The 14,145-nt window shown below is 37.1% G+C and overlaps 2 protein-coding genes across 2 annotated transcripts; both read left to right on the top strand.

Annotated features, from left to right (window-relative positions):
• Window positions 1–45: 45 nt before the first annotated feature.
• Window positions 46–3,200, top strand: LOC113038606 (uncharacterized). Its single transcript, XM_026196166.1, has 4 exons — window positions 46–692; window positions 886–1,047; window positions 1,148–1,253; window positions 1,351–3,200. The coding sequence occupies exons 1-4, from the start codon at window positions 580–582 to the stop codon at window positions 2,599–2,601; spliced, it is 1,632 nt and encodes a 543-aa protein (XP_026051951.1). The 5' UTR covers window positions 46–579; the 3' UTR covers window positions 2,602–3,200.
• Window positions 3,201–3,717: 517 nt separating this feature from the next.
• Window positions 3,718–12,924, top strand: LOC113038603 (pre-mRNA cleavage complex 2 protein Pcf11-like). The gene is made up of 16 exons (XM_026196159.1): window positions 3,718–4,107; window positions 5,988–6,113; window positions 6,363–6,545; window positions 6,638–6,799; window positions 7,026–8,023; window positions 8,122–8,305; window positions 8,402–8,636; window positions 8,834–10,188; window positions 10,283–10,334; window positions 10,453–10,569; window positions 10,686–10,800; window positions 10,924–11,107; window positions 11,257–11,412; window positions 11,502–11,594; window positions 11,684–11,719; window positions 11,890–12,924. Exons 1-16 carry the CDS (start codon window positions 3,940–3,942, stop codon window positions 12,100–12,102), a joined length of 4,377 nt encoding a protein of 1,458 aa, XP_026051944.1. The 5' UTR covers window positions 3,718–3,939; the 3' UTR covers window positions 12,103–12,924.
• The last annotated feature ends 1,221 nt before the right edge of the window (window positions 12,925–14,145 follow it).

The raw sequence follows: 14,145 nt of genomic DNA, 5'->3' as shown, positions 1-14,145 counted from the left end.
GGCGTTCTTGTTTTCTATGGTTTTAGTGGTGTGCGTGTGTTAGTGAGTCATATTTTTGAGTGAATCTTTTAACTGAACGATTCGTTCTCATCACTCCCACGATTCCTATTTTTCGTTCACTGAACGCCTCTCGTGTAAGTAACGACCGTTTTGCCGTCTTTATTAAAGATTAAGCACGACCAAATATAATCCGAGGTATCGAGGTATCTTTTGGTGATTCAAAAGATTCGAATCATTTGGATGAATTACAATTTACAGCACTGCCATCACTCGTATTACAGTAGATGGGGCTGTGCTCCTTCAGGATTGAGGGAGAAACCAGCGAGGAAGACAATCGTGCTTGTTTCGAAATTCAACTTCCAATTTTGTAGCTCACTTTTTTTTGTTTCTGGTCGCTTTTCATTCGATAATTTTCTTTATTGTTGTATGTCTTTAATAGATTTCAGTTTAAACAAAAAAAAAGAAAAAAAAAGATTTAAAACGCAATTCAAAAATTGAGTCCTCTTTTTTGTATTTCCTTGTAGAGAATAATGGTTTTATGGTCGCTGTTTGTAAACCTTGCCAGTATTCTAAGCACTCATGAGCAACAAACGGGCTCTGGTGAGTTGCACAATACTTTCTTTGCAAGACTCTTGTTTTTTATATCCGTGCTGCAAAGCCTGTCTATCCAGATTAATTCTGGAAATTAAAAGGTACGTTGTGAAATTAAGTTTATTATTATTATTATTATTATTATTATTATTATTATTACAAATGAGGTTGAATGTACTTTAAAATGTATTTTGTGAATGTGTAATTACTGATGCTATAAACAAATTATTATGCGTGTGTGTTAAATTAAAAGTGTCTAAACATTATGAATAACTTCTCAATCATTATTTTTAGGGCTATATGTGGAAGATGTGGATTCACTTGTGACTTACAAAACGTTGACTACAGATACAGACTGTTATTTAAAGTGTCCAGAAACCAAGACATATTTGGTGTGACAGTATTCGGGGGCTGTTTAAATCCCTTCTTTGGCATTACTGCTGGTGGCCTTCAAAGGTGTGTTTTAAAGCATTCACAAATTTGTAACATCTTGAGCAAACATTTCTGTTGATTCATTGCTGATATAAACTGATATATATATATTTTTTTCTTTCAGATGTATTGATATGGAGAGAACTGAAGGCACACATACTGTTCAACAACTGCTTGTCAAAGCTGTGGAAGACTGCTTTATAGGAAGATGTGTCATTTTTGGATTGAAGGTATGGAGGCATGTCTTCATTTGATTCTGGGTGGAGCATCTAGATGATCGTCTTTTTATTAATTTTGTTTTATGCAATTCTTGTTCCTTCCTATCAGCTCCCTCGTAATGTTGCCACTTATTCGCTATCTGGACAGTTAGTGGCCTGCCAGATCATTTCCCCATGCGAGTCTTTGATGGGATGTACTGTAATCAGCTATTTTAAAAACCTCCTGCAAGCAAATTCTCACTCTGCCAACAGTATCTATCCATCACAACAGAAAGACTCACAAAGTTCTCAAAGAAATGAACTCAGCAGTTTTGATTATACTCCTCCATCGTGTGCAAAGTTGGATTCTCAACCCAGCAATGAAGGATTCACACTCTCAAGCGCATGGCAATCACCTGGGTTATGTTTCCCACCGGAAGAATTAAGTAATGATGTATTAGAGCAGTCCGGCGATTGTGATCGTAATATTCTTTCACCAAAGAACGAGGACATACGAAAATGTAAATGCACTTCCCAGAGCAACACCAGTCATTTGAAGCATGCTAAACATATAAAGGATGAACTGAAGAATGAAACACAGAACCGTCACAGGAAATCTTTGTCCTCGAACTGTGATATGTTTGAATTATCAGCACATTTTAACAGTTTTAATGCATGTGACACTATAAATCCACTTAGCACCTTGTCTTGTGGAAATAATACTGAAATAACTAAATCCAAATGTCTTGTAAGTGCTAAAACCAGGGAAGAATATGATGCCTCTTTGGATGAGAAGTCACTTTACAGTCTTTATTTAGAAGATGCACCTTTATCCGAAAGCTTACAAGATTTTGTCAGCATGGAGCCTCCGATATCAGACATAAATGACAGAGAGGAGCTCTGTTCAGGTAAAAGTGCTCAAATGATTCAAGTGCAAAATAGATGCTCTCTGACTGAAAATTCAGCAAGCATCTCAAAAACTATACCAATGACTCTTTGTAGCGAAAAAATGTCCTCACCAATGTGCAATGTGAACCACATAAGTTGGAAAGAGAAACATTACTATCCAGAAAATCTTGAAACTAAGATAAACAGTGCTGAGATCCATAAGACTCCCACTCTTTTGTACACTACCAATTCTTCAAAAAAGATGATTCCTTTTAGTCCTGACATTAAATGTGGATTTAATCACTCTACAAACAACAGGTTGTCTTTTTTTAACAAAACAGAACTTCCTTTAAAAAGAAAAATATTAACTAGGAGCAGACCCTCTGTGGCTTTTTGTTCAGTAAACCGTGAAAAGGGCAAATATTTCGGGCACTGTGCACAAAGTGAGGTCCATTCTGTAAATTGCAGTCAGGCAGGAACGCATTGTGTTTGATGACCATGAGGAGAATTACAATTGCTCTGTAGACTTGTTTGCTTCTGGTCAAAGCAGTATGGACATGAACCTTTTGGATGTGACAAAGATTTCTAAAGGCAATGAACCGAGGAATGTCAACATATCAGAGCCTGGAGGTTCAGGTTTTCTGCTTTTTTCACCATGTTTGCAATCCACCCCAGTTTCTCATTATAACAACTCATGTGGGCAGAAGACCAGGCGAAGCCAAAAACGTGTAGACTCACTGTGCTCCAGAAAAATTAAATGTGAATTTAAAAGCAAGAGCTTAGATTTGAGGTTAAGTGATAAAAGACAAAAGGTGGATCAGTTGCCGATTGTGGGGTCTGCTGAGAGTTTCTCAGGCAAGTCTGACATGCAGGATGCAAGTTGTAATTTGTCTGTAAATGAGTGGTCCAAAGATCTTTTTGAAAATTCATTTTGAATTAAAATTAAGTGAGATTAATTACAATATTTGTTCTGTTTGGATATTGTAATTGTAAGTAAGCAGTTTTGTAAATGTAATTGTTAATAAACTGCTGTTTGAATCATTTAAAAATGTTCATGGAAAAAATACAGTTTTTTATTATTATAATGAATACATACCCAGAATTGTATATTCATATGCATTTATATTATGTAATCATAATTAAACAGATTTAACGTTTAATCATATATTTTTTATTATTATTATTTAAATATATATAATGAAAAGGGTGATAAGAAAACAGGTTTGTCCAATAAAATCGTGTATATTTTGTTCAGCAATGAATACTTCAGCAAGCAACCTTGTATTCAAATTTTTTTAAGGCAGTGATAGCTAAACCTATTTCCATACGTCTGTTCTTACAGCTAATTGAGAAAAAAATACTCTATATTATTTTGAACCCGTTGAACCTTCCTACAGTGTTTATCTCATTGTCAAGGTGATGACGACATTGTTCTCGCTGTTGTGATTTTTGTTGATTTATTGAATTACTTAATTCTGATAGGCTCTTCTTGAAAATAAAAGTTCTGTTTTGACCAATGGCATTGAGCGTAAGATCTTCATCGACCAATCATAAGCGAGCGTTTCACCGCAGCCAATCGGGAAGCAGTGACGCGCATTCAACTATAAAATATTTCAGATGACGCACGGTCTCCGGCTAAAGTACGACGGACATTTTGCAACGCTTTATCCAAACAGATAGCATCGTTGTTTAAACGCAAGACGCGAGGAGTTACAGCACGACATTCGACGTACAGTGGAAACCAAGAGGAAATTCAGATGTTTAAGAGGACTGTGTTGCAATTAATGCTTGTATAAAAGTTTAAGTTGCGTGGCGACTCAACGGCTCAAAGATGTCTGACGAAGGCGCGAGGGAGGACGCGTGCCGCGAATATCAGTCCTCGCTGGAAGATCTGACTTTCAACAGCAAACCGCACATCAACATGCTCACCATTCTAGCCGAAGAAAACATCCAGTTCACCAAGGATATCGTCGCAATAATTGAAGCACAAATTGCCAAGGTTTTTATGAAAATAGATTTATTTTTGTTTTGTTTCAGTCATCGTCTTTTAGCTCGATCGTGGCCGGTTTGTTAAATGACGACATGACATGAGGCCTGTAACATGGCGGCTGCACGACTAGTGTTCGCTAACCACTTTGTATACATCGATGTAAAACATGTTTTGATGCTATATTATCGGTAACTAGTAACCTATTTAGTTTATTATCATATACCAGTGTTTTAATGGCAATAAAAAGTCACACCCCTCCACATTCCCAAACTAGGCCAGTTGCAGCAGCGTGTTTATTCGCTTGAGTCACAGCTGCTCATAAAGTCGGATTTACTGTTGACGCATTTAGCTTTGAGTTAATAATCCATGTTTTACCTTGTCAGTAATCTTATCGGATCATGATAATCGCCTGGTGGCTTCACATACAGTATTCGCTATTTATTTATTTAAGCCAATGTTAGTCAATTTTACGTTTTATTGTTCAGTGTTAATTATATTAATGTAACGCTAAATCAATGGCATATGGTTTATATTAACATATTAACCGTAGACGGAAAAGATACCAAGTTTCCGTGTTATGTAATCAGCACAGCTAACGTTACCAGAGTCATCGTCGATGTGTAGTTGGTTGTATACTGTGCATAGCAACTTTGTAAATATTAATTGGTTGGAAATGTGCCAAGACACACCGTGTTGATACCAACCACAAGTCAATCAGGAATACGTTTTTGCACACTCATGGCTGTAGTTCTGTCATGTCACCAGTTGGAACACGTGGTATGTCGCCTGTGTAAATCGATGGATGGGTAATATTGGGGAAATCCGTGGAAAGTTTTCATATCCTTGTTTATGTTTGCAACCTATTTGAAATCTTGCATTAGTAAGGATAGTCGTGCTGGGCTGCTCCGTGAAAATGAGCACGCCTAAATTTAAAGTTTTTTTTTTTATATATACAAATGTGCGCCATTCAAAGTTCTGTATACTTGAACCAATAAAGGGTTTGGGTGTTAGATTGCTGAGTAATTTTCCATTATTTACTGCAATGTTAATAAATGGTATACAACTGTGACAATAAACTATGTGAAATGTCCTTTTGTCTTTATTTCCCAGTGTATTTTTTTGTGGTAATATTTTTATATGTTGATTTCATTCTAATCTAAGTGCTCTTTAATACAAATATATTTGCATTGGTGCAGTGTCCACTGTAATACTACAAAACTAAATGTGTAAAAAATACTTAAACAAAAATGACATGATTTTACAAAACCTGTGCTTCTGTCTGCACAGAGCCCATGTTGGTTACAACTTGTCAAAATCTTTTTATGGACTTGTGTAAAATTTAAAGACCCAAGAGGTGTTTCATCAATCCTCCCCATATGAAGATATAAAACTAAACTTGAATTTAAATGGATACTGGAGTTAAATTCCTGGTCAAGTACAAAAAAATACAAGTGAAAAAGCTTTAATACTTAATTTTTTCCCCGCCACTTTTAAGGACTTGGGCTTCTTGCTAAAAAAAAAAAAATGCGAATAACCGAAAATGATTTGTACTGACAACCTAACAAAATTTTCTTGATGGAACTGATCCTTGAGTGAAGATTGAACATTGAAGAATTTTTAAAGATTTTTTTCTACCTGGGACATGGATATTTTTGTTCCTGCATCTGAGAATCTTCCCTGATTTTTGATGGATCTTTTTTTTTTTGAAAGATTTTTTTTTTTTTACTGCAAACAATGGACTTCTCAAGTGCTTGATTTTTGTTCTCTGTGCCAGTGTTTTTAATCCAACTTCAACCATTTAATAACCTCAACAATCAAACTCTAATTTTATGTAGATGTGCATTTCTCCCATGTTGTTCTCTAAACTTGTCAGTTTTCTATCACTTTAGGCACCTCCTGGTGAGAAGCTCCCAGTTTTGTACTTAGTGGATTCCATAGTGAAGAATGTTGGAGGGGAATACCTTGAAGTGTTTGCTAAGAACCTAGTCAATTCCTTTATTTGTGTATTTGAGAAGGTACTTAATTCTTTGAAATTGTGTCCATGGTGTTACTTCTGATTAATCATCATGTGGTCTTTGTCCTCATTTAAAACACTGCATTGTGCTAATTCATTTTTGCCTTGATCATTTATTTCATACCTTAAAAGTGATTTAAGTTTTTGTTACATTTTTGAATGGTCATCTGTGTAGTTTTGTCGGTGTTCTTTGAGATTAAAGTGTCGAGGAGTCAGATATTCTTTCCCCCCTTTTTTTGCTTCACTTTAGGTGGATGAGGCCACTAGAAAAAGTCTCTTCAAACTGCGTTCCACATGGGATGAAATTTTCCCCTTGAAGAAACTATATGCGGTAGATGTGCGTGTGAACTCAATAGATCCTGCCTGGCCTATAAAACCATTGCCACCAAATGTGAATGCCAGCATACATGTCAACCCCAAATTTTTAAAACCGGTGAGCATTTAAGGAGTTCTAACTATTATTTTTGTTTTTCTAGAGGTGGGAAGAAATGTACAGCTTAAATGTGTGCTTTTCTCTTTGTGTAGACTGAAGAAACCTCTCCAAAGCCTCCTGCACCACAACCTCCAGCTCCGAGCTTGACACAAGAACAATTGATAAGGCAACAGTTGCTTGCCAAGCAAAAGCAGTTGTTAGAACTTCAGCAAAAGAAGATAGAGCTTGAGCTTGAACAAACGAAAGCTCAGTTGGTGAGTTTAAAATTGTGTGCTTTATAAAAAGACAAACTAGAAAGCACTGCATGTAATATTTGCTGTTTTTAGAAGTATAAAACTAGTTTTCTGTGATGTGCCAAGCACAAGTGATGCAACAGCAGTGCATAGGAGCTGTAGTTGGTCTTATGCGGTTTGACAGACAATCTTTATATTGCTTGATATTTAACTAAAATAGAATTGCTCTTATTTTTTTATTCTGAAGGCTTCCAGTCCTGCTATTTCTTCAAACCACCATGCCGGTGCTCCTGCACGTTTCAATATCTCACAAGTCACTCATACAGTTCCTTCAACACAGACCAAACCTTGGCTTCCAGCACCATCAGAAAAAATAGCAACCAGAGATCCTAGAATAAACAGGCTTGGTACAACTGTAAATGCAAAGGAACAAGTGATGCATAAGAAGGAGAGTCGGGTAACGCCAACCTTTCAGTCTACATCAGAAAAAAGAGGACAAGTCACAGCTGAAAGACAGAGTAAGTTGGATAAGTTGAGGATTCCTAAAAAGGATAACTCTGCAGTTGAGGAAAAGCCTAAATCCAAGTTGGTGTCACCATCTGGAAAAGGTATGCTTGTCAGACCCAGAGGATTGGAGTCTGATCATTCAAAAACTCCTGAAGTAAGTAAGAAGGACCCAAGGCTACATAAGCAGATGCATGACAGGACAGATTCAAAAGATGAAGATATCCGAGAGAAGAAAAAAAGTTCAGAGAAGAAAGACCGAGATGAAGGTGTCAAAAACATGGATCATCAGAAGTTCAGCAGCACCAGGGGCAAGCTTATAAACGGTTCTCTAAACAAGCATGAAAGACTTGAGACATTTCTGAAACAAGAAATTAAGGTGAACAAAGCAAATGTTAGAAAAAGGTCTCGGTCAAGATCACATTCACCCCCATTGCATTCTCCCAAAAGAAAAGAGAGGCGATCATCTCCAAAGAGGAAAACCAGGAGTATTACTCCACCCCCCAAGTCTGGAAAGGCTAGGATAAGTAAACATTCACATAATGAGGATGCTTTTCCACAGTCAAGTCTTAGAGATGAGCGAAGTGCCAAGAAAAGTGCCCCAGAACCAAGGCGATCAAAAAGGCCACTTGATAGAGCTGCTGATCAAAAAGATGGACCACAGCTGAGAATTTCTCCTGCAGAGCATAAAGACACAAAAGATAGCAAGAGATGGAGGAGTGGATGGGAGGAGAATAAACAGTAAGTGGCTTGACCTTTAATTTTCAATACTAAAACATCATTTGTCTTTCTGTTGTTGAAAATGTAACCTCATTCAGATTAATAAACTGCCTTTACAGTCCCAAACAGTCAGATTCAGATCTCTCACACGGACGACTAGGCAACCAGAGACACAAGACTTGGAACACTAATCAAAGACCACCCACATCTCGTATACCTAAACACCATCGTTTGAGTGTTGATAGCAACATACAAATACCAGAAGCACTTAATTCTGCAAGTAAACGGGACCTTTTAAGAAAGGTGTGTCAATATCTCCTTGTAGATTTGTAATAAAGTTTTCTTTTGTAATACATATTTAATTAACAGTATTTCTAAACTGGAAATTTTTCATTTCAGGCTAGCAAAAGACATGCTGATGGTGAAATATCCAATGACGAATTCCTCAATGTAGCCCATCAAATAAACCAACTTTTTCAGTATCAAGAGGAAAGACAGCGATCTGATTCTTGGGATGAATCGTGTGATGAGGGATTATATCTATCAAAAAAGAAACAAGGAGCCATGTCTGTTGCAGAGCTTTCTTATCTTGAGCATAAGTCTAAGTTGAGAAGAACACAGCTTCAGCGTCCAGGTTAGATTTGTCCTGTTTGTAAATACTGTATGTGAGTTGTAGCACATTTTGAATCTTATTTAAAGCTTTCGATTTTTTGTTTATTTATTATTACAATTTCACCTTGGCATATATTAGTATAGTATTTAACCATGCCCTACGTTGTTGATGTTGTTGGAATTTTATAGTCAGTCTAAACTTATTGTTCATCTCAATAGTGCAAAAAGAGGGCCAGTCACCTTTGGATGAAATGTTCTATCAGCCTCAACATGAAATGACAGAACAATACAGTGAAAGCTCAGGAGTGCATAAAATGTCTGGTGATGCCGTAAAGCCTGACCGTGAAGATCCTAGAAGAACCAACAGGCCTCCATCATGTACAAGTTCCACATTCAGAAATTCACCAAGTCCAGTCAAGTTAGAAGGGACCTGTGGGAAATCCACAGGACTGCCATTTGAACGGTCATCATCTCCAGTTGAAATGGATCAACCTGGAGACATCAGCCCACGTTTTGAAAGTCCCAACAGTGTGCACTCTGGTACAGGTCCCGATGATGGTCCTATAAATTTAGAGGGTCTATCAATGCAAGATAATTTCTTGGAACTGGGAAGAAGTGGACGAAACCTTGATGAATCTCCTGGGAATACACCAACGCACTCCTCAGAAGGATCTATGGCACAGGTGAACCCATCACGGCATGAGGGACCAAATATTTCTCAACGATTTGATAGATATAAGAGCTCTCAAGCTCCCTTTGATGGGCCACCTAGCCACATGAGAGAGCCAAGGTTAGATGGTCCTCCAAGACCTTATGCTCCTCCTCCTCGGTATGAAGGCAGTACTGGGGGATTTGATGGGTCTGGTGGACCTGTAAGGTTTCCTGGACATCGCTTTGATGCCCCTCACCGTTTTGAAAGATTTCCCAAAGCCCATGAAAGACCTGTGAGATTTAACAACCCAGCAGTATCACACAGGCCAGTGAGGTACACAGAGCCTCACAACATGGTGAGATTTGATCCTCAAGCCCCAATTCATTATGACCACCCAATGCACCAAAACAGATTTGTTAATCCACCAAGGTTTGATAATCCTCACATGCAACACGGCCCCCAAGGATACGAGGAACCACGGTTCCCGGCTAGACTAATGAATTATGATAAACCGCAGGGTGCAGTTAGATTTGATGGTCCATCAGGTGGGATGCGCTTTGAGAACCCGGTGCAGCCTGAACCCTTGAGATTTGATGCACCGCCTGTCATGCCAAGATATGACCCACAAGGTCCTCCAACATACTGCGGTCCAAATATTCCAAACCAGCTGAGACCACAGGAGCCAACAATGTATGATCAAACTCAAGGTCAAGCTCCTGTGATAAACCCTGCTGTTCTACCTCCTAATTTCAACATGCCACCCATGAACACATATGGTGGCCCAGCCCAACAGTTTACCATGCAACCAAATGTTTCTCAAGCATCTAACTTCAGTGTGACAGTCCCTACGTCATCGGATTTCCAGGGTTCATTTAGACCTGCCCCATTTCCTGGTCCAGGTGTTGGGAATGTTCCTCAGCCTGTAAGTATTTCTTGCTCACTTTTGAAGGTTAAAGAGTTTTCTTTTTGTTAAGCATGGAAATGTAAAGTTTAGTTCTTGTCTTGTGAATTTTTAGATTATGGGAGCTCAACCCTTCATGCCACCAAACCAAGTATCTTTCCTGCCTGGTAAGAATGTCTTTATTTTTTTGTTCGCATATCCTGAAACAGAATTATGCACTTTTGTTTGTTTTGATTGTGACGTGTATTTTAGGCCTGTATTATAAGAAGTAAATTTTTGATTCAGGTTCCCAGTTTCAGCAGCCTGAGCCTGAGCCATTGAGGCAAATAGATGTGAACGATTTGTTGTCAAAACTTATATTCACTGGAATAATTAAACCTGCACAAACAGACTCGACCACTGGTATGCATTCTATATTAATTTATTATCATAATAATATTTATTCATCCCTTATTGTTGGACTTTTTGATTTTCTTATTTAAAATGAGCCTGATTAAATATTTATAAATCTATTTTAGAGTCTACATCAACAAATCAGACTATATCTGTGCCTGAAGAGGAAGAGGAGGAGGAACAAGAGGAAGATGAAAGTGTCCCAGATCTGACTGGCTTTGTTTTGGAGGACATGAAACTGTATGTACATATAGTATCTACATACTCTCTGGAATTTAGACACAAGTGAATCTGACAAACACTTTTATTATTGTGTGTCAGTGAAAAATGACTTGATGACACCAGATGTTTTGTGTAATTTAGGAGACACGACAGCATTATCACCAAACTGTATACAGGAATCCAGTGCTATTCCTGCGGCATGCGTTTTACAGCATCTCAGACAGATGTGTATGCAGATCATTTGGACTGGCACTACAGGCAGAATCGTTCAGAGAAGGACATCAGTAAGAAAGTTACACACCGTCGGTGGTACTACAGTCTGACGGTAAGCTGGAAACAATACTGACATTTCTTTTTTTATTATTTCATTTTGTGTATTGTCAAAATATTGTCACTGAGAATGTAAATGACTTCTTGAAAATGGAAAAAAAGGTCTTTTAAAAACCTAACATGAAGTTCTCTTCCTTTTTTTAGGATTGGATTGAATTTGAGGAAATCGCTGATCTTGAGGAGAGGGCAAAGAGTCAGTTCTTTGAAAAAGTTCATGAAGAGGTTGTACAGAAAACTCAGGAAGCAGCCAAAGAGAAAGAGTTCCAGAGCGTAAAGGCTGCAGCAGATGTCGTTCACGAGGTTAGGCCATGTACACAGACTTAGTGATAATTCATAGTATTGGACAAAACTGTGTGAAGTTAAAGATTTCTTTATTTCTCTCTCCTCAGCTGTGTGAGATTTGCCAGGAGCAGTTTGAGATGTACTGGGAGGAGGAAGAGGAAGAGTGGCATCTAAAGAATGCCATCAGAGTCGATGAAAAGGTAAGAAATCCGCTAATTCAAAGAGCAGGTCAAATGTTGTGGCTTTGGTGTTTGAGAAAACACTTGAATTATTTTCTGTTCTCTTTTAGACATACCATCCCTCATGTTACGAAGACTACAAAAATGTAAGTGTTGATTTGGATAATGGCATCTTATCATGCATCACATATTAAAGTCACATGGCTAAAACCAACTGTATTTAGTAATCTGCTTTTATGTAAAGACTTGTGCGAAGAAAAAACATTCCATCTTAATTTTCCTTTAGTCAATTTAAATGCTTCCCCTTTTTCCGTAGACATCCTCCTTTGTGGACTGCACACCCTCACCCAATAAAATGCTTACAGAAAACCCTTTAACAGCTTTCATAAAACAAGAGCAGGGTGATGATGCATCATGCTCCAGTATTAAAGAAGAGCCCTCTGAGGACAATACAGACGCACCAATGGTAAAAGAGGAGGTTCAGGTTAAGTTAGAAGGAGAATCACAAACCAGTGCAATTATTTTCTAACTATGCTGCTCCTTAGCCACCTCTTTTTGTGGTTACTTTAGCTGGTCTTTTGTGTTTTGTAAAAAAAAAGGATATTTTTATATTGCAGAGCTCTGGGGTCGGGACCTCAGCTAGTCACTTTAAATACATTTTTGTATTTGTATTTGCCTGTACATTTCAGGTATTTTTTTGCCATGCGAATACCCAATGAAATGTACTGTGAAATATGTACGTTTGGGGTAAATGTATATGTATAATTTTATTTATAAATAAAGATATTTTTGGTATTCTTTGTGTAGTATTGATAAAAAAAAAAAAGAAAAAAAAGAATTTGAAGTTGTTGTGTTTTCGTTCACAATGAGACATTTGTTTTGACATTTAGAGAATGGTGAATGGTTGTTGAATACTTATTTATGAATGACTTTTTGTTCCAAAAAATAATAATAAAAATAAATCATTGATAATTCCCTAAATCCAGGATTGGGGCAGATTGTAAATTATTTATAGTTGATGGACCATAATTTACGATGAGAATTTCCCTGACCTCAATGTGTAAATAGTTATTTCAGTTTACTACTGTATTTGATTCAGAGTATGGCGTTTAGTTGAAAATGGAACAAAACAAAAAACAAAAAAAAAATCATGGTGGGTTTTTTTTTCCTCTCTCTCTTTTTTTTGCAGAGATACAAAGAGCAATTTTGGTTTATTCATAATATTCAATAAAAAAATAAATTGAGGAAGAAATAGTGTCTTGTGTGTAAAGTGATTATTGTGTGCTTTTAGAAAGATTTGCAGTTGTGAGATTTATGCATAATCCTAAATAAAGTTTCAGTGCTAATGGAACCTTCTCTGTTCATTTATTTGGTTATGATTTTTATAACCTATGTCTGTTTAAATGTCTCACATAATTAATTACAACCACATTTTTAGTTTATTCTAATATTTGCAAAGTAACAATACATAGAATTGCCATAGAATTATGCATAGTTTCCAGTTTAAAACCTTAAATGTCTTAATTTCCTATTTAAAAGAAGAAGAATATAAAACCTTGGTTGACCAACATGCTAAATAGCTTCCACATTACTTCTCTTCAAAGATATCCAGAACCCATGTAAAAAAAAAAATTATCACATGAAAAAAAAAAAAGCTCTGTGGACCTTCAACCCCTGTACGAAACAGTGGTTTTGTCTGAATTCTTTATATAATATTTGTCTTCATGCATACAAACATGCTCAAAAAATCTTCTAACACTTCAAAAAAATTGTAATTTAAATGCTTTTATTTTTTATTTATTTATATTTTTTGCACTTGCATAAAAGGGGAATAATGTTGGGAGAGATCTTTTAAAAACTGATATTATTGATGTAAAAAAATAAAAATGGCCAAACAGCATTTGTTAATAAATATATTCGGCGTGGCGCAAATCCAAAAATACTACTGACCTTAATGTGTATCAGTCACTCCTCTCTTCCTTCTCTACTAATGTCTCCACTGCTAAAATGACATACTACCATAACAAAATTAACGATTCATCTAACTCTCGCATGCTTTTTAAAACATTTTCCTTCCTCCTTTGTCCTCCTCCTCTCCCTCCTGCTTCATCTCTAATAGCTGATGACTTTGCCACGTTTTCATTGACAAAATTAAAAACATCAGTGCACAATTTTCCACACCACAATCCGTCAAGCTCATATCACCAGCAAACATACACTCATTCATATCATTCTCTTCACTCTCTGAGGCAGAAGTCTCCAAACTCATCCTTTCTAATCATCCTACTACTTGTCCGCTTGATCCTATTCCATCTCATCTCCTCCTGCAGTTGTACCTGCACTCACTCACATCATTAACACATCCCTCCACACTGGTGTTTTTCCCTTGTCACTTAGACAGGCTCGTATAACTCCACTACTTAAAAAACCCACCCTCAACCCATCTCTTTTAGAGAACTACAGACCTGTTTCCCTTCTTCCTTTCATTGCAAAAACTCTTGAATGTGCTGTGTTCAACCAAGTCTCTGCATTTCTCACAGAGAACGATCCTCCTTGACAGTAACCAATCTGG

Source organism: Carassius auratus, chromosome 21, assembly GCF_003368295.1.
Source record: "Carassius auratus strain Wakin chromosome 21, ASM336829v1, whole genome shotgun sequence".
NCBI lineage: Eukaryota > Metazoa > Chordata > Actinopteri > Cypriniformes > Cyprinidae > Carassius > Carassius auratus.
This window is presented reverse-complemented; position numbering and strand designations above follow the sequence as displayed.

What these genes read in the sequence shown, in the direction of transcription:
- LOC113038603 (XM_026196159.1), top strand. Translation starts at nt 3,940, where the DNA reads ATGTCTGACGAAGGCGCGAGGGAGGACGCGTGCCGCGAATATCAGTCC. An exon ending in TTGAAGCACAAATTGCCAAG is followed by an intron (nt 4,108 to 5,987) that starts GTTTTTATGAAA and finishes CTATCACTTTAG; the next exon opens with GCACCTCCTGGTGAGAAGCT. An exon ending in GGATGGGAGGAGAATAAACA is followed by an intron (nt 8,024 to 8,121) that starts GTAAGTGGCTTG and finishes CTGCCTTTACAG; the next exon opens with TCCCAAACAGTCAGATTCAG.
- LOC113038606 (XM_026196166.1), top strand. Translation starts at nt 580, where the DNA reads ATGAGCAACAAACGGGCTCTGGTGAGTTGCACAATACTTTCTTTGCAA. An exon ending in ACTGCTGGTGGCCTTCAAAG is followed by an intron (nt 1,048 to 1,147) that starts GTGTGTTTTAAA and finishes TTTTTCTTTCAG; the next exon opens with ATGTATTGATATGGAGAGAA. An exon ending in GTGTCATTTTTGGATTGAAG is followed by an intron (nt 1,254 to 1,350) that starts GTATGGAGGCAT and finishes CCTTCCTATCAG; the next exon opens with CTCCCTCGTAATGTTGCCAC.